The 24,741-nt window shown below is 38.7% G+C and overlaps 2 protein-coding genes and 1 long non-coding RNA gene across 3 annotated transcripts in view; 2 read left to right on the forward strand and 1 right to left on the reverse strand.

The window, feature by feature from the left end:
• The first annotated feature begins 22 nt into the window (after window positions 1-22).
• Window positions 23-17,369, forward strand: DCAF13 (DDB1 and CUL4 associated factor 13). The gene is made up of 11 exons (XM_087962080.1): window positions 23-326; window positions 1,264-1,463; window positions 2,525-2,632; window positions 3,774-3,863; window positions 4,724-4,879; window positions 6,095-6,172; window positions 6,986-7,068; window positions 9,481-9,645; window positions 13,158-13,293; window positions 15,292-15,455; window positions 16,445-17,369. Exons 1-11 carry the CDS (start codon window positions 257-259, stop codon window positions 16,530-16,532), a joined length of 1,338 nt encoding a protein of 445 aa, XP_087818206.1. The 5' UTR covers window positions 23-256; the 3' UTR covers window positions 16,533-17,369.
• On the reverse strand, window positions 7,363-20,479 carry LOC148131529 (uncharacterized). The gene is made up of 2 exons (XR_015749005.1): window positions 20,422-20,479; window positions 7,363-7,987 (listed from the first exon to the last, which is right to left on the reverse strand). It is a non-coding gene; the product is annotated as an uncharacterized LOC148131529 (long non-coding RNA).
• Window positions 20,480-21,624: 1,145 nt separating this feature from the next.
• RIMS2 (regulating synaptic membrane exocytosis 2) overlaps window positions 21,625-24,741 on the forward strand; it is a 286,641-nt gene continuing 283,524 nt past the window's right edge. Inside the window, exon 1 of the mRNA XM_087962082.1 lies at window positions 21,625-21,991. Coding sequence (XP_087818208.1) covers window positions 21,825-21,991 — 167 coding nt within the window. The 5' untranslated portion in view covers window positions 21,625-21,824. The remainder of the gene's footprint in view (window positions 21,992-24,741) is intronic.

The following is a 24,741-nucleotide window of genomic DNA, read 5'->3' on the forward strand; positions in this document are numbered from 1 at the left end:
TCACCCGACAGCAGACGCAGCCGGGGACCTTCGGGAGGGCGGGACTAAGGGGGTCACGTGAGCGCGCGAGGGCGGCCGGCTTCTTTTAGCCTTAGCTACACAGAACTCCTTTGGCTTAAGGTTTCTCTCGGCCCTCGGCCCTGAGGTAGCACCTCGATCCGGAAGTTCTTCCGGGAGTTTCTCCTTTTCCCCACGTGGTGGTGGTGGTGGTGGGTCTTCGGAAGGCGAGTGGACTCCCCCCCCCCGTCGGCGGAAAATGAGGGTGAAGGTTCTGAGCCGGAACCCGGACGACTATGTGCGAGAAACCAAGCAGGACCTTCAGCGGGGTGAGCGCGAGAAGAGATGGGGGCGGGGGCGGGGGAAATGGCGCTGAGCGGGCGGAGGGGGTGTCGTTCCCTAGGAAACCGGCAAAGGCGCCTCACACCAAGCAGCCGAGTGGGGGGGCGTGCGCTCCTAAATGGCTACAATTTAATCCAGAGGTCTCCAAACTTGGCAACTTTAAGACTTGTGGAGTTCAACACCCAGAATTCTCCAGCCAGCTATGCTGGCTGGAGAATTCTGGGTGTTGAAGTCCACAAGTCTTAAAGTTGCCAAGTTTGGGGACCCCTGGCTTTAATCGGAATTATGAAGGGGACCTGTTGCTTTCGTCACCAACTTTCTCGCCTGGCCCAGTTCCCGTCAGGCTGAGGAAGATTTTTTTTTTTTTTTTCCTGATCTGGAGAATTAACAGGTTGGATTTAGCCTTCCGCCTGAGCCCTGGTCTCCTTTGTCTCTAGGCCCCGTTTTTTTAGATAGCGAGGTGCCATCGATGGAGTTCAATTCTTGGGGGTGGGTGGTGGGTGGGGATGTCGCCATAATTAGGATTTGAAAGATGCACCCTATAAATTGAGAGCCATTTTTGGTTGTAAGTGGTTCTGCCTGAGGTATATAGCAAGTCTATAGTGTTGCCTCAGGTACAAAGCCTCAGTATTGCTGCTTCAGGTACAAAGCCAGCTGGGTGATTTTGAGCCAGTCACCCCCTTTCAGCTCAAAAAAGGAGGCAGTGGCAAACCATTTCTGAAAAAAAAAAATAACAACTTGCAAAACTTCGGGAACTTCTCCATGCACACATTAAAACATCAAGAATTTGATTGTAAATCTAAGGTGGGAAAAAGTTATTTTCCAGGATAATCTTGGGTTGGTCACAAAAAAAAAAAAAAAAAAAAAAGACAATCTTCATGGATGGCAATATGTTTATTTATGTGTTTTTCACTTTATTTCTAGTTCCACGAAATTACGATCCGGCATTACACCCATTTGAAATTCCACGGGAATACACAAGGGCGCTAAATGCAACTAAATTAGATCGTATATTTGCGAAACCTTTTCTTGCATCGTTAGATGGCCATAGGGATGGAGTTAATTGCATGGCTAAACATCCAGAGAGCTTGTCTACAGTTCTGTCTGGAGCATGTGATGGAGAGGTAAATATTACTTTAAGATTGTTGAGTGGTTCATGGATTTTGCTAACTGTTCTCCTGTGACATAGACTATAGACTTGCTTTAAAACAGGCTTGTCCAACCCGCGGCCCACAGGCCGCATGCGGCCCAGGTCGCCTCATAATGCGGCCCAACGCCCACCCCAGCTTTCATGAAAGATCCAGCGAGGAGGAGGAGGAGAGGCAGGCGTGAGGCGTGAGAGCTTTCTTCCCCCCCCCCCCCCCCCCCGCAAAATTTGGCCAGAAAATTATAAAATAAAAAATAAATAATTTTTAATAAATAATAAATAATAATTTTATTTTATTAATTTAATTTAATTTAATTTAATTTAAAATTTCATCTTCTAATGTGGCCCAGGGAAGGTGAAAGGTTGGACACCCCTGCTTTAAAACCTTATGGTTATTTCAACAAATCAGGAGTCTGTAGCTTATGGCTGCCATCACTTTTGTTCTTGTTTTTTTCACTAATGTTGTTCTTTCCTAAGATATAGGTGTGTGACGAAAAATAAATACAACAGGAAATGTGTGACCTCTAGAAATAATTTCAAGTTATAATAAAAGGGATTTGAAAGCTAATTTTATTTTGTTTTCTAGCCAGCATGGGAAGTATATAGAGATTAAAGGCAATATTATCTGAACAGTTCCCATGTCTTTCCCTGCTTATATCCCCAAAGATGTACAAATGTTTAGTTCTGAATTGGATTTGTTTCTATTTCGACTGATGGAAATAAGATGTTAACTGTTGGAAAATTATCAAGTTTCAGCCTTGGGTTTCTGACTTGCATCAATTTAAAATCTTATCTGAAATCTATGGAAAAATTAAACTCTCAAATGAAATGAAATTTAACCATTAGAAAAATTCCCTGATACTCTTCAGCTTTGTTTTTTATTTTTGCTCAACTCCCAGAACGATCGTTTGCTTCTGTTGTAAAATGCTGGTATATATTTAAATATTGTCTATTTCCAAATTTCACATGAAGATGAACAGTTGTATTATACACTTCATTATGAATTATTATGATATAAGCATGTCATTGATTTATAAGGTGAGAATCTGGAACTTGATGAAGCGTGTATGCATCCGTACATTGCAAGCACATGAGGGCTTTGTAAGAGGAATGTGTACCCGTTTTTGTGGCACCTCTTTCTTCACTGTGAGTAATTTTGGGAATTAAGGAGTGATATTTATTGCTTATTGTTGCTTTTTTCTATGTTTTGTGCAGCATTTTGTTGAGCTTATAGTTTATACATTGTAGCACTTTTCATCTACAATTCCTAATTCTTACTATAGTTTATTTTTTGTGACAATGTTTCACTTTCAATATAAACTCTTCTTCCTGGAAGTATAAAGCAAGTAGTGAGATAAACATACCCTTTTGTGGCAGAACTTGTTCATGTCTTTGAAGTTCCAAAACTAGCAAAAAACAAATAAATGGCTAGATTTCTCTTTGAAGATAATAGGTAGCTAGAATGGAAAAGTAAATGTGATTTAAACATTTAGTAAATTGTGCAACTGTTAGTTTTGCTTCTCCCTAACAATTTAGTAATTGTATCCTGGTATAATGTTGTATAATGCTTCACTGTAGATAATATAATTCCTGTTTGGTGGGAATATGAATTTATGATAATTTAAAAACTATTCCATAAAGTACTATGTATATTAGTCCATTTGGATTTTTTTTTTTTTGGATATTGTGTGCTGCTTGATTCAGTGTATTTTTACATAGAATATATCCTACTTTCTTTAGATCTTTCTGGTAAAGTAGTTGTCTTGACTCATGGCATTGATATAGTTCACTACATTGCTTCAGTGAAATATGTTGAATGGATGTTGCTTATTTTTCTGTAAATTTTATTTTATAAAAACACCAAGATTGTGGAATAAACATCAAATGGAATAAGAGAATATTTCTTCATGTTCAAAACAAAGCAAAAAAACAATATGAAAACAAAACTGGCACTGTATTTACTTAATCGGTTGGATTTCTTGTATATATTCATAGATCAATATGTTCATTTAGATAATGCTTTCAACCTAAAAAGGAAAGGACTGTCTCTAAGGCTATTACTAAGCATGTGTTATGCTTTGGATTCAAAGCTGAAAAGATGCATTGTGGATGGTCTTACAGAGCATATATATGACTTGATTGACTGCCTGTGCCCTTTCTAGAGTTTTTTTTAGGCTTCAGAATTGAAATTTCAGTTGTAGGAATAGAATAGAATAACAGAGTTGTTATATATGTATAAATAGCTGATATTGTAAAAAAGTAATATTTTGTTTTTCCAAATAATTAGGTGGGTGATGATAAAACAGTAAAGCACTGGAAAATGGAAGCACCAGCTTATGGGGAAGCAGAAGAACCAATAAATACCATTCTTGGAAAGGTACTAATTATTAATTATGTTGTTTTTTTCTTTAATTTGTTTTGCAATGTACAAACTTAAAACCCTGATTTTTTTCTGTAACTGATTTTTCATTTCCTTTAACAGAAGTGAAACAGATTGGTTTAATATACAGCTGTAAAACTTTCTGGAAGTTCGATTAAGAGAAGAGTCATTGTTTAGCTTTGATTTAACTATTAATTGTAGCAGCAGCTATTAAAACCAACTGTAGCTGCTCATTTGTGATTTGTTTTTAAGTTGTTGTAGGTTTGCTGAAAGTATGACCATATAGCTAAAACCTGAATCTCTCCAGCTATTTTGAATTATAGTTACTATAATATTTTGTTATTAGCCATGTTAGCTCAGTTGGTGGGCACTGAAGTTTGTTGTCTGGAAGGCATAGGTTATGCACACAGATGAATCATTCTAATATTGGATTCACTAAAATGCCAAAGGTCTGAATTATTTGTGTTATGCTATGTACTAGTAGTATAATGTATATGATTTAAAAATCTTCCAAGTGAGCTTAATATTTATACAGTTATAAATATTTTAAATGTAAGGAAAGAGGCTACTGTATATGCTTCTTGGAGCTATGGATAGGCTCAAGAATTAATGAGAGGAATCAACATCTGAACTCCCTTCTGTTCTCAGATGAGCCAGTTGCCATGATGATGGTGAATCTCTTGGATCGTAGCTTGTTATAAAAGAAATGGCTTTTGCCATATAGAGACAATTAAAAGAACTATTAGCAGATCCTTCACAAAAAAAATTCTTTGCTCAAACTGTTACTAATGTCTTTGATCTAAAATCTTTGACTATTATATCAGTAGTTGGTTCTGTTTTTTTTTTATATTTTCAAGACAGTGTACACTGGAATTGATCATCATTGGAAGAAACCTATATTTGCTACTTGTGGTCATCAGGTTGATATATGGGATGAGCAGAGAACAAGTCCTATATGCTCTTTGACTTGGGGAGTCGATAGCATAAACAGTGTTAAATTCAACCCAATTGAGGTAATAATTTCAATAGTGTATATATGATGCCAAAATTATTTTCATTAAATAATACTAGCAACATAGATACAGCCATAAACCCTGTCTGCCACAGGAATTAAAGGTAAACCTTCATAAATAAAGCTGAAGGAGAATGGGAGAGCTTAAAAGCTGATTAAATAAATTTATCTGAATAGAACAGTCTTCAAACTGAACAGTTCTTAAGGGTCTTTATAGTTATGGTCATTATTCAGCAAGTGTAGTTTTACATCTTTTAAAAAAATAATTGATATTTAAGGAAGGATACAGTTTAGTTTGCAAAAATAAATCTATCAGCTAAGCTGAATTAATTTTAACTTGGGAATCATGGATAGCAAACTATGGTAGGATCAAATATTAAGATTTTTAAAATGGTGGAAGAGTAGCTTGCTGAATAGCAATAATAACGGTTTGCATAAAGAAGAGCAATACAATTAAAAGTTGGGAAATGAGATGTATACAAACTTCATGGCAAGTGAATGCAGGGCAGTGTTTCACAAAAAATAATCTTATGTTTGCTTACTCTGTACTCATTACGAAGTTCCCAGTGTAGGAATGTGTAGGACCTATAGTTTGCATGAATTATAAAGTCTGGTAACAATCTGCTCCCGTTCATGAGAAAGGGGAATAAGTGTGTTGCCACACTGTCCTTTTCATTGCTGTCCAACTGTAGAAGGTGAATGTCTGCAACAAGACGAGGGAACAGGAGGAGCCCTAGCTTATCACTTTAGCTTGAGAGCAGTGAGGCTTAAAAATAATATGTGCGGATAGAGTTTCATTTGTGAATCCTGCATTTTTCTAGAATCCTGTTCTCACTGAAGTACTATTTGGGAAATATAAGAAAGCCTATCTTCTTTACACAAGAACAGTTGAAAAATGGGTGAAGGATTATTATTGGCAGCATGAGTACTTAGAAAATGTTTGAGTTTAATCCTTCTTACTTGCTCTTTTTTAAGCAACGTAGTTTTTTTAAAGATCAGCTGTTTTGCATACACATCTTTGAAAGGTTTACTTATTTAAGGATATGAATGTTAGTTAAAGTAGGTCATTTACATATTACATCTCTTTTTGATTAATTCAGTTACATTTAAGAAATTCATTTCCTAAGTAATATTTAAACAGTCATGCAATTATAATCAAATTCTAATTCTGTAAACCTCCGTATGTGACATACAGTTATTAAATAATTATTTTCAGATGAATCTTTTGGGAAGCTGTACTTCAGACAGAAATATTGTGTTGTATGATATGAGACAATCAACTGCCCTAAAGAAGGTAATAGATATGCTCTTAAAAATGCCCATTTGCAGGGAAGTATATTAATTGTGCTGAATACTGTTTCATTTTGATATTTGCATAGATTCTATGCTTGCTAGCCATGCCACTGTGCCAGCCATTTACACACCACCGCACACCCTCCTTGATCATTGCCTCACTTCCCATGTGTACCCTACCCAACAGTCAGCACACCTCCTTTGCACCCTCCTTGAGCCTCAATGCATTATGTGCAATTCATTGTGTTTTCCTCACATCCTTGTCATCTCCCTGAGTCTCACTGTACCTTTCTCAGTCCCTTCCCCTCCAGCAGCTGCCAATTGTTGAGCTCCCGCTGGCTTCTACATTTGGAGTTATGCATTATAGTCACATCACTTAGCAACAGAAATTCCAGTCCTAATTGCTATCGTAAATTGAGGACTACCAGTAATTACATTATTATGCTGTACCTTTTTATCTGAGTTTTATGACATATCTGGATAAGGTGATTCTTGATGCTTTCACCAGCATGACAGGTTGTATAGATTGCACAGTTCTTTAACCAGTATCAGTGCATTCGCTTAATGGTTTCTATCCTGCCTTTGGTCAATTCAAGGTGGCATATTTAACTAGTGCTCCTGCCTATATTCTCTGCAACAACAGCACTCTGTATGGTGGTTGGGCTGAGAGAGAACAACTAACCCAGAGTAATAATTATTACTCTGTACTGCTTTGTACTACTGTACAGTTTATTTGTAATGTATAGTTTATTGTGATAAACAGTACAATTCTATTGATTGTTTTTCCTACTTTATAATATTTACATTTTCTCAGGTTATTTTGGATATGAGAACAAATACACTTTGCTGGAATCCTATGGAAGCTTTCATTTTCACTGCAGCAAATGAGGATTACAAGTAAGAAATACTGACTTTGCTTGCTCTAAGTTTTGACTGCTTTAGGTATTCAGAAGGTGTGTAAAAGTTGATTTGAACATTAATAAATAATATTTTTAATTTGCTCCATTAACAAATGTTTTCTTGAGAGATTGTGTTAAAAAGAGAACATAAGCACAGTGTAATCTGATTGATTAGGAAATTATTTCTATTAAAATACTATGACATTTTAAACTCCAGCTAGAGTCCGAGGAACTATTTCCAATATTTTATTCTCTTTGCTGAATGAAGATACTTGATATTGTTAGCAACAAATTGGTAATTTAAACATTGATATAATTAGAAATGTACATTACAGTTACAAATAAAATACTGATCAGGACATTTAAATGGAAGCAGTACAAGAACAAATATCAATGGAATGGATTTACCAACAGGTGTATTTTTGATGAAACCTACTTTGAGAGGATATCAAATTCAGAAAAACTCTACTCAATAATGTTATTATTATTAAAAATTAAAAAAACCTGTATCCCTGATCTAGCACTTGGTCTTGGTGGAGGGGGAGCAAATGCTAGCCTTTATCTCTAGCTGTCAAATCTTGATTGGTAAGGGATAGTCCTTGTCAATCCTTTTGAGACCAGAATAGAAAATAGAAGCCATAAGAATTTTTGGAACTCTGCTCTTACAATATAATAACAGAATCTTGAAACCCCGACTTTTCCCCTCCCATTTATGCCAAGGAAAATTAAAGTGGGGCAACCTTGAGTTTCTTCTTCAGTTTCTTGTATTTATCATCTAAACTGAGGATTTGGTAATGGCTGTTGTCGACTCTCTTCAAAGCTATCTTCATAATCCTCTACAGTCCTTGGCCTCAGGTGCAAATCCATTTTGTTAGTTCATTGTGGTCAAGAAAGTAATCCATTAAAATGTATCAGATCTAAAAGGTAAAAGCAATAGTTTGAACTGAGTCTACGATATAATATTGGTGCACCAGGATCATGTTAGTATCTGAATTGCCACATTCTGTGTCAGTGGAAAGTTTTGAACACTACAAGTAGCCCTCGACTTATGGCCACTCATTCAGTGATTATTTGAAGTTATGATGCTGCTGAATGAATGGTTGTTATGACAAGTTCTTACAGTTCTGGCCATCCCAGTAGCTCCATATTACATAATCATGATCTGGGTATTTGTTATCTGTTCGCACTTTGCACTGATTGCAAAGCACCTCCTGATTGTGGGATCGCCATTTACAACCTTCCCTGCCTGCTTCCCCAGGAAGTCAGTGGGGAAGCTGGCAGGGAAGCTTGAAGTTGCTGGTGTAAGTCTCTCCCACCTGCAAACCCTGCAGATACTCTGTTGGCGCTGCTATTGCCACTTGCACATCCCTGTATACCCTCCCCAACCCTCACTTTCTCTCTCCTGCCTTTTGTGTACCCTCCCTGACCCAGGTGGTGCTAATTGCACATCCTCCTGCCTCATGCAGTGCCTCTTGTGCATCCTCCCACATACTTTCCCTCTCTGGTCTTTGCATATCTTCCCCAACCAGTGCTGTGACTGTTGCACATTAAGAAGTACCTGTATTGAGAAACAGTCCATATATAAGATTTCCCATGTCGCACTGCCTTAGATACTCACTCTATTTTATATTCTAAATTCTCTGCTGCAATGAACTTTTATTTTTTTCTAAATTGGCTATGTATCAGGATTCCACATAAGCTGAAAACTCAAATGTATTTGGGAAAGAGATTTGTGTCCTTTTATTTAAGTAGGCAAGCTGAAATTCACTTCAAGCTAAGTTACTTCATAGGCATATTTCTTGCCAACAAATGATTTATCTCTGTCTTCCAGAATCCGTTATCTTCTCAATCTAATTTTGGGATTTCCTAAAATGGGAAACGACAAGTTAATAGCTAACTAGATCCAGCCATGCTTAGGTTTTTGAGATCAGTGAAAAACAGCTGAGTGCCGCCACTTTGCTGGGTTCTATTCAAGCATAATATGAAAAATGCTGATAAAGTTTCCTCTTCTAATTCCAAAGTATGTGGTCCTCTATCAAAGCAGATATTTTTTTTTCTATTCCTCATGCATAGTTGAATTTCAGTGACAGCTTAAGAGTATTATTTCCAAACTAATTTAGGGGTTAGCCCAAAATCTAGCAGAATAGTTGAATTTAAGGCAGTTTAGATTTGACAATAATTCTGCTCACTTAATATGAAAGTGGCAGTATTCTCAGTTTCCTAGTTCATTAACCAGTCAGTCCTAAATCAAGAACATTTTCATGATAACTTAGATATATTTTCCCAAACAGATTTCAGCTATTTTTTTAAAAAAAATATTTGTTTAATGAGGACTAGAGGCACTGTTCTGATAAGTAATTAATTATAAAATAATTAGAAGTAATACTTTTAACTTTGTTTCTTCCTGCAGCTTATATACTTTTGATATGCGGTTCCTTGGCAAGGCTTTAATGGTTCATATGAACCATGTGTCTGCAGTTCTGGATGTGGATTACTCCCCTACAGGAAAAGAATTTGTGTCTGCCAGCTTTGATAAATCTATTCGCATTTTTCCTGCAGATAAAGGTCATAGCAGGTCAGTGAATTTTTTGTAATAATTACACTTTTGGAGTTTGTCCTTTGCTGCCAGTTTTAAATGTCTCAATTTCTTTTTAATATATTGAATATCTTGTAAAGATATAGCAATAGCAGACTTATATACTTCTTCACGGTGCTTTGCAGCCCTCTCTAAGCGGTTTACAGAGTCAGCATATTGCCCCAACAATCTGGGTCCTCATTTTATCGACCTCGGAAGGATGAAAGGGCAAGTCAACCTTGACTGGTGAGAATCGAACTGCCAAACTGCTGGCAGCCGGCAGTCAGCAGAATTAGCTTGAAGTACTGCCTTCTAACCTCTGTGCCACATGGCTCCTTGTGAAATATTTACGGGTGCATTTTAGTGTTTTGTTCTGCTATTCATTGATACTGTTATAAAAATGGCCGGACTAAAATGTTTTGGGTTCAAAAATCTTCTGATTTGTTCCATGTGTCTCATACAGAGTGAACTAGCATAGGACAGAATCCAGCAGTGTAGATAATTTGTATTTACTCAGGACTTTTTGTTTTTTTCAGCATGATTCCAACTATGCCATATAAATTACCAGTCAAGAAAGTTAAGCTATTGTTAAGTGCAATCTAACTATTGCTAAGTGGAGGAATTTAGATGCTGACTGCTGAAATGGGCACTAAAATCAATTTCATATCTGGAGGAAATAGAAAATATGGTTTGCTTATTGAAAGGGTTACATGCTGATGAATCAGCAGCACAGTGTGCACAAAGTTGTAATGGATGTAGAGATTTAATACAGATTTTTCAACAAGACTTTCAAGATGTCATCTGTAGTTTTTCATGCTTTTGCAGTTAGTGCTGTTGGCATGATTGCTGCAGCTGTGTAGAATGTAGGTTTTATGATATATGTGCTTAGGGCACAGGAAATCTCATAAAGAAGACTCACATTCATAGTGTGATTTTGCATTAATATTTTAAAATAGTTTATATCAGCTGGCTTCTAGAATACAGATCAGAAACAACTAAATAAAAATTGGAAGCAGTTTTGCTAATTTCTTTCTTAAAATGTTTTGAGATGTCTTTTACAGTTAATTTCAGCTTGGGAACAAATAGAGCTTCTAAAGAATTCTTCAATACGCTTATATCCATACTCTCATTTGGGAGTTTCTTCTTGAAATTTTTCAAGGCTCTACTATGTTTTTGACAATATCCCTTCAAAAGCTTTGGGTCTCATAAATATGCATAACTCTATACATAGCAAAAGCATGTTAAATTTATGGATTTAATTATATAGGTTTTTATCATAGTGCTCTTGCCCCAGATGCCAGGGCTTATTTTATGTTCCTAATTAAACTCTGAATGTGAAACTTTAGAAGTCAGAAGAAACAAGACATACTTTGTTTATTAATTTTATTAAGAGCTTTTGGTAAATGAGCCAGATGTTTGAGTGATTAAATGAAAGAATCAGTTTATTCATCCCTATGATATTCTATTACAGGTGTCCTTTATAAGTAATTTGTTTTCAAAACCCGTTAGAAGAACAAAATGTTTTTTAAAAGAGGAATAGTTGGTTTTGCTAGATCAGTTCCAACATTTTTTTAAAATTTCTTATAACACTTACATGGCTGCCTATCTTAAAGCCTGAATGGCTCACAACCAAGGATGGACAATATATAACAACAGTAATATAAAAGACAGTAAAACAAAAAAGAAAACTCTGGCACCATAAGTAAACTTTCTGAAGCAGCCCACAGTATGCGCATCACATGCCAAGCACACACTATCTGAATGCTTAGGAGAAAATGCTTTTCAGGTTTAAAGGGTAGTGGCTATTAGAATTCAGAGAGAAGGATGTTGCATAGGGCAGGGGGTTGCCATAGAAAACGCACTCTTCCTGGGTCCTATAAGATGGCAGCATTTAAAGGAAGGGACCAGGAGTATACCGACCCTACCTGAAATGAAAAGATGAAAGGAAATGTCCTCAGGGAAAGATGCTCCTGTAAATAACCTCGTTCCATGCTATAAACAAATAGTTTTCACTTAATGATCCCAATAAAGGTTGACCCTAATCAATGAATCCCACATGGTCGTTAGGTGAGGATTTATCTGGATCCAAGCTACTCTTGGAAGAAAGGAAAGAACTCTACCATTTCCTCTCCATCTATATATCTCCCCCCCCGCCCTTTAGGCTGTGCCTGCATTCTATTGCCAGCTGCCCCTCTTGCCTGGCCCTGTACCATGGGCCACTACAAACTGGGGTCTTCTTTTGTGCCGTTGCAGCCTTCTTTCAGACCAGTCTCCTTTTGCTGGCTGACCAAGGCCTTCATAAGGCCTAAGAAAATTGGATATTAATTTGTTACTAAGGAAGTAATGACTATTATAAAATATATCATTTGTTTAATATTAGACTGGTTTTAAGAGGGCATCCTTGAAATGAGGTTTTTAATGGTTGTATGAAAGTTGAAAATGTTATGGAATGGTTATGCTCATTCTCAATATAGTTATCATCTATATGTATAAAAGCTAAATACCACGCACGCATCATCACAAAATATCCACAACCGTAAAGCCTTCAAACCTGAAATTTGGCATGTATGTTCCTCTTGGCTTCTAGGTGCTCACTAAAAAAGGACTTTTTGAAATGATAATCAGAGCATTAGTTTTTTGTATATTATTAGCACGCTCTGATGCTAAGGAATTCTATTCCCCTTCCCCACCTGAAAATAAATCTGTTCCAAATGCAAAACACAAGCAGAGGAGTTTCAGTTTCAGTTGCACAGCAGCATCCAGCTTTAGTACAGAACAGTTGAGCTAAGCCAGGCCCAGGCTCCTTGCTGTCTCCTCCTTGCTCACACAGCAAATATTGTTTCAGTTTTCAAACAGCCCTCAAATCTCTCACACATTGCTTGGACGCTAGCCAGATGAATACTGATGGATGCTGGTAGGCAGAGGCACAATTTCCCCCCCTTATTTTCCTCCCACAAAACTAAGCCCCATCACATAGTTTCGTACGGGTATAGAGCTGGTAATCAATATAATTGATTATTTTCACAGAAGCCAAAACAAAAGCTGAAATGTAAGGCAAATATGGGATTGAGTTAACAAATAGCTGCTCTTTTGTATCCTCACTTTTCTGCTCGCTAGTAAAAACACTTTTAATAATAAAAGATGGTTAATTTCTCTGAATCTCTTAATTTTCTCTAAAATTATTTTATTCGATTTCAAACAAAGAAATAGATTATTACCAACCCACCTGTTCATATCTATTATTTTGACTTTTTAACTTCAGGTATTTGCCTGATAATAGAAATCAGTATAATCAGATAATTTTTAGAAATATTAGGGTTGCATAGCTATTGGGATAAATCTGTAAAAAGTGCTTGGTATCACAAATGTAACATCTTTCATATGCTACTTATATGCTTCTGCACCATTCCAATCACACTTTGGAGCTGAATCCAAAAAGCTGTACAATGCTGTAAAATATCGTAAAATATTTCTAATTAAAAGATAAAACAAACTATTTTTTCTATTCTTAGGGAGGTTTATCATACAAAGAGAATGCAACATGTCATCACTGTCAAATGGACATCAGACAATAAATACATTTTGTGTGGCTCTGATGAAATGAACATTCGTTTGTGGAAAGCAAATGCTTCTGAAAAGCTGGGTGTGGTAAGTAACTGCAAATTCATTGTTAGCCTTAAAGCAAACTTGGTTGTTAACCTTAAATCTTGGTAATAACCATAATTCATTGTGATTATTTTGTCTTAAACAAGAGAGTATTTTTGGGCTAGTGGTTAAAGCATTAGGCTAGAAAACCAGGAGATTGCAAGTTTTACTCCCACCTTAGGAATGAAAGCCAGCTTTGGGTCAGTCATAGTTTGCTATGGAATTCCATCTCATCTATGTAAGAGTCTGCCAGTGCCGTGTATTTGCTGCTACTTTAGAGTGGTTGGGGCCTTGTAGTATTCTGATTTTTTTTTAGGTTGTAGATCTTAAGGGTATGGACAGTATTGTGGAGAAACAAAAGCAGTTGATTGCCTTCTCAATCCTTGCCTTTCTTGACTGATCAAATAGTCTGGAATTGGCTTCTTGGTTAAGCAGAGTGATTTGTACCTCCTTGAGCATAGCACGTGTTCCTAAAAGAGGCAGTCATAAAGTTCTTGGTAAGAGGCCTCCCTTGACCCAATGATAAAGTAATATAGACCCAATCTATTTCATTTTTTAGACAAAATGATTAAAAGACAATGATAAACTGACTTCCCGGCTCCATATGCACCTGGATGAAACTGATTCACTGGTTCCATTTCAGGCAAGATTTTGTCCAAAAGATCATAGTCTTCACTATGACTGTTCATTTAACAATGGTTCCAAATTATCTTGGCCTCAGAAAAGGTGATTTATGATATGCCTTTGAAGTTATGACTGTCAACACTCCAGTTGTCACATGATCACAATTTCGGTACCTGGCAGCTGGTTCAGATTTGTGATGCTTACAGCCTCCAGACCATAAAGCACCCTTCCTGAGGCTGTCATAACTTTGAATGGCTGTTAAATAACTGGTCATGTATCAGGGATTACCTGTAAACATAATCTGTTGAATTTTGGAGACTTGTGTGTCATCTTAATTTATTATCTTTATAAATTGCCTAGAATTTTTATAATATTGGCAGCATATAAATAATGGAAATAAATAAAAGCTGGTATAAATGTTGCAATATGAAGTGCTACCTTGCTAATTACAAGCCCTTGTTAAAATGGGCTTGTCTGGGCTTACAAATTTGGTCACTGATTGTTTAAGAGCACACTCTTACTCTTCTATATGCTTCATTTCATAATTAGAATGAGTAGTATCAAGTCAGACGTGCTGTGAATATTTTTAAAAAGGCTAATTCCTTTGAAAGAAATAGTGTTGTGTCAGCTACCATTTTAATGTAATTGCCTTTAATTAAAATGAAAACCTTTTAATTTGGATTGTATTGACATTTTGCACAATAGGGATGATTGAAATATACTGCTGACTAAGCAAAAGAAATGAAATACGATGGGAGGTGGAAAATACCTCCTACAGCTAATAAAGGTTAATGTTTAGTCTGTCTCTCTAAATGAGCAGTTTTTGAAAAAGAATTATGTTTCTTCTGCTTGAGAGCTAGGTTAAATCTAGTTGGACTTTGAGGTATATTCTGCATCATTCTGATGATCAAAATAAGGACTTTTTCTCATTTAACATGGTTAAATCGTCAGGGATTTATCAACCAGGCTAAGCAGAATGAAATAATTGACTTTTATTGAATTTAAGCTTTCTATTGGAATAAAGATAATCAAAGATGTATAACTCAGAGATTTTCCCTGTTAAAATCAATTTTTTTGAATTCAGTATAAATGTATAACTATCCTTCCTTCCTTTCCTTCCTTTCCTTCCTTTCCTTCCTTCCTTCCTTCCTTCCTTCTTCTCTCCTCCCCTTCCCTCCCTCCCATCAGTGTCCAATTTAAGATTTATTTGCCAAATATTACTTTGTGCTATCCTTTGAGATCTTGCAGTTCCATGACTTTATCCAGTGTATAGAAGGTAATAAGATTTCATGAAATATTGCACATTCATAAATCTGTTCTGGTATTTTGGAATTCATCATTGTTAAATATGTTTTAATATTATGATTTTTCCCCTAGCTTACTCCTCGAGAGAGAGCTGCTATTAACTATAACCAGAAACTGAAAGAAAAATTCCAGCATCATCCCCAGATCAAACGTATAAATCGCCATCGTCACTTACCGAAGATGATCTATAGTCAAGCCAAAGAGCTACGCATCATGAAAGAAGCTCGTCGGCGAAAGTATGTTTTATTTAATTTTTTAAAATTGAATGTATTCTATTATTCTTTCCATTTGCCTATTTACTTTTGAATGGACTGTGGAATTCTCTAGAGAGACTTTTCCAGTTGGCTATAAAACTAATCTGACAGTAACATGCTTTGATTTATTAGATGTATTTCTAAAGTATAGGACGTTGGATTGGACAATACATTGTTTCCTTTCCAAGCTTAATTCCATAATAACATGTATTTGCTGAAACAATTAGTTGGAGTATCTAAGTCAATAGGATAGAAATAATTAGCTTGGCCATGTTGAGGGAATTAGAAGGGGATGACAATGGATAATGAAGGGGAATAGGATCAGAGTCATTACTGGAATGTCCTGGAAGAACGACAGGTTATTATGAGAGACAGATTGAGATGGTCAGCACTTGTCCATGCAGTCATCAGAATTGAAATCTGATGTGATGGTATCTGTGTAAGAATCTAATGGCTAACTTAGTCTCCAAATAGAGCTTCAGCTTTTCTTTAGGTTACCCAATCAGATTCATCCTATTAATTAAATTGAGGTGGGAAGGACAGCAAAAAGGACAATGGACTCCTTGAGCTCTTGTTCTGATACAACAGAAATTAATGCTGTTCAGGTAGCAGTAGATGCCATGCCACCTTTTTTAATTACCTGAATAGAATTCATCTGTTAATTTAATCATCTTTTGTACAAATGGGAGATGTTATCTTTGAACAAGAGCTATATTAGCCCAGCGCACAGCATATATAGGAGAATATTGATTATATATTCCAAATTTTATTTTTATTTTAATTGAATCTGCCCTGAATGTCACAAAATTTATATCTTTTCCAGGATCATAATCTAGTACCTAATATATTAAATGTATTAATTGTATTCCAAGTATAATAATACATTGTGATATATGAATATTTGTTATGTAGTAGTAACTTTATTTTCTAAGCAAGGAAATATATAAATATATTTTAATGTCTCTTTCCAGGGAACTGAACCGTCGCAAACATAGCAAGCCTGGATCTATACCACTTGTGTCAGAAAAGCAGAAACACATTATGGCTGTAGTAAAATAATAATATATAAAATTACTAGGGTACTAAATTCCTATGGACATGATTTATATATGATATATATATATTTGTTTGTTGATATTATGAAAATAATAAATTGTGACTTTAGTTGCTATAGTGTGGCTAATTGTGGTATCTTTATAGTATTTACAAGCTGCATCGCTTGTAAAGAACGAGAGTGAAAGTATCTAAAAAAGTATATGCAAATTCTGCATACTAGCAACTAGAAGAGACAGAACTAATGTCAGCTTTGGAAAGCTGCAATAAGTTTTCCAAAATGCTAAATTGTAGCATCTTAAAAGAATGTGAACAAAAGTATTTTTAGATTGGCAAACTCGCTTCCAAAATATTTGGGCACCATTTAATTAAAAAAAAACAACCCGTGTCAAGCCCCTTTCTATTGTAAGCTATGTATCCTGATTCAACCTATCAAATAAGGTACAGGTAGTCCTCAACTTATAACCACAACTGAGCCAAAAATCTTTGTTGATAAGCAAGACAGTTTTAAAGTGAATTTTGCCACATTTCATAACCTTTCTTGCCCCAGATGTTAAATGAATCATTGCAACTGTTAAATTAGTAACACTGTTGTGAATTGAATCTGGCTTCCCCATTGACTTGCTTGTCAGTAAGTTACAAAAAGTTACACATTTTACCCCAACCATCATGCCATGTGCCAAACATCCAAATTTTGATCATGTGATTCTGGGCATGGTGCAATGGTCATAACTTTGAAAAACATCATGTCACTTTTTTCAGTGCCATTGTAACTTTGAACGGTCATTAATGGTTGTATTTTTATTTTGTGTATATGTTAATAAAACTTTAGTTGAATAGAAATGTATACCTCTGATATGTAAAATGTGGAATAATTATTAATATTTTGAATATGATTATTGCCAATATTTTATTTTAACTGTTGATCCATTTATAGCACAATACTGAAATTAATAACACATTCTCTAAAGTTTAAGAGCTTAGGCAGGATCTTAATTTTTGGCTATATTATTTTCAGTAATAAGATTGAAATATGTTAAGTATGCACCAATTAGAGAATATTAATATTTTTTACTTTTATACTAGATCAAATCATCTACCTAATATAGTCATGAAAATACTGTATTCAGAGATTGGCATGCCATTCCATTTTTTTCTATGACTTAATCCAGATTCCATCTTCAGTTATAAATCTGGCTCAAGCCTGAGATTTTCTTCAAAACTTTCCATACCCAGAGTTGGCCATCTAAAATCAAACAATTATTCTTTGGGCTAGCATGCAATTAAAGTTTTAAATAATTTGTCTTATTTAACAGATGATATCTCAATTGTTTTCTTGCTTATCACCTGGAAAACAGCTGTTTCTTTGAACTTCACATTTAAATTTTAGCAAATTATTTAATCCTATATTAACTGCATATTTTTATTTTTAATTTATTTTTATTAAATATTACTAAGATAAACTAAAATATAAAAGTAAAAAACATGCAAATAAGAATTGGAAGAAACTATAACATATATACAATAATATATGTATGTGTATTCCCAAACTTTTGTAAAGTACTATATTATACATCTGGAAACAAAAACTAAGGTGTTATTAAACAACTCTAAGAAAATTTGGAAAGCTCATAAAGTTTATGTATTTAATATTGTGGAGAAAAGCAAAAATAATTTAACAGTTATAGTCACATTCTGGTGAAATGACTTAACTTAACCAACACATATACTATATATTGTATAAATAGCTACATTAATTGGGGAATACAATTTGTTCAAAATAAATAGAAGTTCAAGAAAGGAGTGGCACTATGTATTAAACATACACATCTATTCAAAAATTCAAGTTGAAGAATGTTGATAGAGATTACATTTTCAAAAAATGAAGTGTAAATCTTTCAAACAGGATTTCAATTAGTCCAATTTTTATGGGAGAAAACCTCTTGCCAAGTATGGTTCTTCCTAACGTGCCTTGTTGAGATCTCTTCTTCGGAGGGTGGATGATGAATCCTACATTATGGTATCAACTGTACTCCCTAATACTGGTGTGTAACATTGTGATAAAATATCTATTTCCAGAGCTAGCACTGATGCATGTTTTATCATTTTGATGTCATAAGGTGGAAGTGAAACCAGTTTTTTTTCATCTGTAAAAATATTTCTGCACTAAGGATGGGGTGATTAACAAACATTTACAAGCAAGATTTGTCTTTGAGTATAAAAAGCTAACATTTTGATTAATTAAAAGCACAGCCAGCTATCAGGTCAAAATGAATTGGTGAAAAAGTTTCTAAATTTTGTACTTTATGTACAATGGCATACCTTGTTATCCTTAAGTTTTGATACATTGTAGACTTTTGTATCAACTTAGGGGAAAGTTTCAGAGTTGCAGTCTTCAATGTAACAAGCCAGTTTTCATGCAGCACTCAAGGTTTAAACTTTGAGTTCTTCAGCTTGAGCAGAGATAAATCAGATTTATGGACAAAAGATTGCAATTTATACTTAAGCTCTTCAGTTGTCCCATAACTTGATTTTGACTAGTGAGTGTTGTTTTAGGGCCAAATACCCAAAAGTTGCACATTAATTGTGTGCCATCAAGTCATTGTGTTTCTTAATGACCCCATTTAGATCAGGTTCCCAAATTATCAGGGACACCTCCCTTTGAGAGGTACATAGAGTCCAGGCGTGAAGAACCTTTCAGTCGTACATTGTTACAATAAATCAACCTATCAAAAATTACTAGTTTCAGGTGAGTTATATAGTAGTGGAGAAGGCTCAACCTTTGCTTTTTATTAAAAATAAAATTTCATTGTATAGTTTTCACTGTTCATTTGTATTCATTTGGTGTTTGCACTGTTAGGGGGAAAGTTATACATTTAAGATTACACTTAAGATTACGATGGTAAAAAGTTTAGGAACTCCTGATTTAGGTTTAATTCACAACCATCCTTACCCTGGTCATTCAATTCTCCCACCTCTGCATTATAGTTACTACTGTGTAACTGAAGCCCTCTCGGTTGCTGCTAATCATCTTCTCTTTCATTCCACTTGTGCAGCACCTTGGCAACTTTAAGACTTGTGGACTTCAATTCCCAGAATTCCTCAGCCAGCTTTTTTCTGGGAGTTGAAGTCCGCAAATCTTAAAAGTTCTAGAAAGCCAGATCTGTCCAAATGAATCCCCCAAAGCAACCGATGCTGCTTTATATAATCCTAAATGCAGATTAACACTGTCGGACTATTTACAAAGTCTGCACTACTATTACTATTAATCTTCTCATGACTCCTTATCACCCATCCCCTCCCACTTGTGATTGTATGACTAACTTTGTTGCTTGTATCCTTACGATTTATATGGACTGTTTCTTAGTATGATTTGATTGCTTATTTTATCCTAAGACGATCATTAAGTGTTGTACCTGATGATTCTTGACTCTTGACGAATGAATCTTTTCTTTTATATACACTGAGAGTATCTGCACCAAGAGAAATTCCTTGGGTTTCCAATCACACTTGGCCAATAAAAGCATTCTATTCTATTACAGTCCTTCACCTACCCCTTTTTTATACCTCTTCCCCAGGCCAAGTAGCAGCTGCCTGCTGCTCCCCGTTAGCCGCCTGCCCGCTTCACTTCGCGCCCGTAAAGGTAAACGTGGCAGAGCGCTTAAACCGAGACTGGCGGCGGATCCGCGTCAAGCTTTGAAGAGCCTCTGAGCTCCCGGTTTGCATCCGCTCCCGGCCCAGCCTCACTCGTAATTCCCAATTCCCAAGCGCGGCGTTTGGGGCCTCTTCCCCCTTCCTCGCTTCCATCTTGATCATCCTTCACGGCCGCAGCGCCGCCTCTTTCTGTTACCGACTCCCCCCCACCTCGGCTCCTCAAACCCCCCGCCTGACTCACATGATTGTTCTCGCAACGCTTCCCTTCCCGGCGACTTCGCAGGGAATCGACCAACCCCCACTCCCCTCCTCCTCCTCCTCCTCCCCTCCCACTCACGCCAGGCCGGGCCGGCCTGCCTGCCCGCGACTCGTCGCTGCCGGGCGCCCCTCCGGCGGCTGGTGGAATCGGCTTCACCCTTTTCCGTCTCCCCCTGCTCCTTCCCCCCTCCTTCCCGTGCCTCGGGCGACGAGGCAGAAACGTGGTTGGCGGTGGCGGCGGGGAGGGACGCGCGCGGGAGCTGCGGCGGCGGGGACGGAGAGAGGGAGGAAGAGCTCGGGGGAGGAAGGCGAGGAGCGGCGCCTTCCCGTGATTCCCGCGTTAATCCGCGCCCCGTCCGCTCCGCGATGCGATGGGTTAGGCGAGCGGCCAGCGACAGCAGCAACAGCAGCAGCAGCGCAACCGAGAGACGAGCCGCCGAGCGAAGCAGCCGCGAGGGGCGGCCGCGGCGGCAGGGCCTGGCCGAGGAGCGGTGTATGTGTGTGTGGGGGGGCGAGCGGAATAAACGGCCGCTAGGGGCGGCGGCAGCAAAGGCGACGGCAGGGAAAAGCCTCCGGCTGGAACTGCGTTGCCCCACGGTCCTTTCCATGGACAGCGGGCTGGAATTATGAGCCGGCTGGAGCTGCTGGCGGCCGGGACTTGCCCTCCCCCCAAGGGGTTTTCTCCTCGCTCTGCGCCTCAGGGCGCCCGCGGGGCTCCTCTCGCCTCGTCGCCGTTTCTCCAGCACGCGCCGCCGGCCCGCTCGGCTCGGCTCGCCCCTCAGGAGGCGCGAGGGCCCCCTCGGGGCCAGGCCACCTCCGCTCACCCCGCAAGCGAGGGACACCCTAGGCGGTTAGCCTAGCCCCGACTCTCTCCTCGGCCACCCGGTCCTTCCTCCCGCTTCCCTTCCCTTCCTCCCCCCTCCCCATCTCGTTTTCTGGATGTCGAGCGAGACCCTCCGCCGTGCGGGTCCCCGGAGAAGTCCCCTTCCCCTCTCCCCAAGTCTCCCGCGCCCCCCGACCGCTATTGTCGCCGCTTCCCGCGGTCTCCTCCACGCCGCCGCCGCCGCCGCCGAGCAGGTGAGAGGCTGGTGCGTGGCCGGGTGAGGAGGGGAGGGTTGGTCGCCGCTCCTCTCGCCTCGCCCCTCCGCCTTCACGGGCGACGGCCCCCTTCCCCTCCCCTCCCCACCCCCACTCCCTCCCCACCCCGCCGGGCATAAATTAAGCTGCCCATTGATTAAAGGGTATTGACTTGTATGTATTTCACTCAGCGCCGTTGGCGGCGGCGGCGGCGGCGGCGGCGCCCGCTGCTTGTTCGGCGGCCTCCGCCTGAGTTAGCCCAGTATTTCCCAATCTAGAGTGTTGTCGCCGAAGCTCCCTCGACCAAAGATGTCGGCTCCTCTTGGGCCCCGAGGCGGCCCTGCTCCCCCTCCGCCTCCGCCGCCTCCGCCCGAGATGCCCGACCTCAGCCACCTCACGGAGGAAGAGAGGAAGATCATCCAAGCCGTCATGGACCGCCAGAAGAAGGAAGAAGAGAAGGAGCAGTCCGTGCTGAAGTAAGCGCTACTTTCCTCTTTTGCTCCCCATACCCCGCCATCCCCATCTCACTCCCCCACCCCCAAATTCTGGCGCCCCAGGCCGGGAAGGAAAAGCTGCCCCGGCCCCCATTCCCACGGACAGGGTCTGCTTTCGGGAGGGCTGCCAGCCTAGCGGCGGGCATCGCGCGGGCAGGAAGGCCTTGGTGGGATCGCCCGGGAGCGGCGCAGGAGGCTGCTCGGCGTTGTGTCGTGCCTCCCGGGCTGTGGCTGCCGCTGCCGCCCTCCACCCTAGCCGGAGGTGGGAAGGCAGAGAGCCGAGAGTTCCCTCCCCTCTCCTCCCTCCCCGCTTTTCAGGCTCCTATTCGCCGTCCAGGCGTGGAGTGGGGCCAGGCACCCAACATGGCCGCACAGGTGCTGTTGTCACTCGCTCCCTGCGAAGCGGATGGTCTCGGCAGCAGGAAGTGGCGGCGGCATGGCCGGGTCTAAGGGGGTCTCGCGCCGGCGAGGCTTAGGCAGTCGCGTCTGGCGGCTACTCCTTTCGCCCGCCTTCTCGCCTGCCTCAGACATCTCGCCCCGGGCATCACTGTACCTCCGAGGCCCAGGTTCTCTCTGCTGCCTGACTTGGGGTGGGCTCGGAGAAGCCGCCATCTTCCCCCAATAATATGTAGCCCTCCCACCCCTTTCACCTGCTTCTTGCTGCCCAGGAGGCGTACCTTGTCTTTGCACCTGTGGGTCCCGTAAGTCGTGGGCTAATAGCCGCTTAGAGAGCTCAGCTCCAGGCTCTTTCAGCACCAGGAGCTGTCCAGGCAGGATCTGGAGACCGGCTTTCTGCCCTATTACCTCAGTGCTTCTTCCTCGGTTATCTTCTTGCTATCGCACAGTTCATGACTGATCTATTTTAGAGTGACGTGAATAATATATATAAAACACACACACATATTGTGTGTGTGTATGTGTGTGTGTTGTGGATAATGAACTGTCTGACTAAATACTTTTGTGATAGACAATAAATGCATGGAGTTCATCCCTATACATTTGATCATATGCCTGTTAATATTTTCTTGCTAAGCATGTCTTTGCCAATATTCTTCAAAGACAATGCTATCAAAGATGGAAAAAAACCACATTTTTTTTGTTTAACAGCATAGGGCCTTTTGAAAATGTTGTCATACTAAAGGAGATCAGAATAAACATTTTAAAGTTTAAATAGCTCTAAAAATATTGAATCAGATCAATCAGTTATGTTAGGTCATTTTTTTATGTTGAACAACTGATTCAAAATTTGGAACCTATAGCTCATTCTGGGCTTAGTTGATGACTTGTGTTAGAATTAGTGTATTGTGAACAATACTATAGTTGACCAAAAATTATTCTGCTTAGATTATTTTTATCTTCAATTGAGAGAGAGGTAAAAGACACTACCATATTAAGTTGAAAAATATTAAAAGTAGACTTGTGTGTCCATTAAAGGGAAGCCACTGAAACACATACAAGTGTTCCCCCCCCCACAAAACATATCCATACCAATACACATATGTGCTAGTCCAACTCTAGCTAATAATTTACAGTAATTTCTAAAGGCTATCCATATTAATCTCCATGAAGATTAATAATGTAGCTTCATTTTTAAATTATGTGACATTCTAAATGATTAATAACAATTAACATTTACAAAAATATTTCTAATTACTATTCTAATGACTACTTAACAATAGTCTTTGAGGTTAAAATGTAATTTTGATTTAGAATATGTTGTTTGTACAGACAGCAAATACACCTATCTTTGGTTTTAAAAGTAAAATAATTTTATAATCAAATGATGTAGTTTCAAATTAATGTGGAATCGTTGACCAATGTTTTGGGAAAGGAAGGTTCAAATAGATATAAAGGCATTTAAGCAGAAATATGTTTTACAACTCCATTGATAGTATTTCAATTTTTGATAGAGTTTATTATAGTAAGGCTCGTTCATTAACTGGACTCCACAAGTGTCAGTCCTTTTTTTTTTTGAGCAGCTAACATATGCTGTACAGTCACATAGCTAACATATGAAAAAGATCTTTGAGAAAGCCAAACTGACTGATCATAACTTGTAACATTTTTTAAATAAAATATTGAAAAAGTATTTAGAACTACTTCATCTTTTAAAAATGAAGTAACTTACCCAATTTGATTTTGAAAGATTGACAATGAGACTACTTTAGCAATGACTGATAAGAAAAAGAAGAGAAAAACCATGTGAGAAAGAGATATGAAGCTATTTGTTTCCAAGAGTTGGTCTCATCCCTGCTATAACACCAACTACCCCAACAAAAAGGAGATGAAATTTTTCAACTGAACCCTTTGAATGACATCAGCATGTCACTGTTTTGCCTCATACAGTCCTCGAAAAGGTTGGAAGGCCTATTTGTGACTACAGACCCCCTCAAATATTGCCCATTGTAGTCCTCAAAAGAATAAGCTGTTCATACTTCCACCCAGTATGCTTTTTTGTATCTTTTCTGTTAAATCACAGAAATCGCATGATTTTCATATATATATATTCTTTGTGAGGGCAATAGAAATTCCTGAAATTGTTTGCACACATTTCACAATAAAACCACATGTAATGCTGATGTACTAGTGCACATTATGATCTTACTCAGACATATTGATTATTTGGTCAACCTTCTAACCCAGGGGTCTCCAACCTTGGCAACTTTAAGCCTGGCAGACTTCAACTCCCAGAATTCTGGGAATTCTGGGAGTTGAAGTCTGCCAGGCTTAAA

Source organism: Notechis scutatus, chromosome 3 (assembly GCF_049901735.1).
Source record: "Notechis scutatus isolate UNSWTSFEM ecotype Mainland chromosome 3, rNotScu1.2, whole genome shotgun sequence".
NCBI classification, from domain to species: Eukaryota; Metazoa; Chordata; class Lepidosauria; order Squamata; family Elapidae; genus Notechis; species Notechis scutatus.

What these genes read in the sequence shown, in the direction of transcription:
- DCAF13 (XM_087962080.1), top strand. Translation starts at nt 257, where the DNA reads ATGAGGGTGAAGGTTCTGAGCCGGAACCCGGACGACTATGTGCGAGAA. An exon ending in CAAGCAGGACCTTCAGCGGG is followed by an intron (nt 327 to 1,263) that starts GTGAGCGCGAGA and finishes CTTTATTTCTAG; the next exon opens with TTCCACGAAATTACGATCCG. An exon ending in AAAGAAGCTCGTCGGCGAAA is followed by an intron (nt 15,456 to 16,444) that starts GTATGTTTTATT and finishes GTCTCTTTCCAG; the next exon opens with GGAACTGAACCGTCGCAAAC.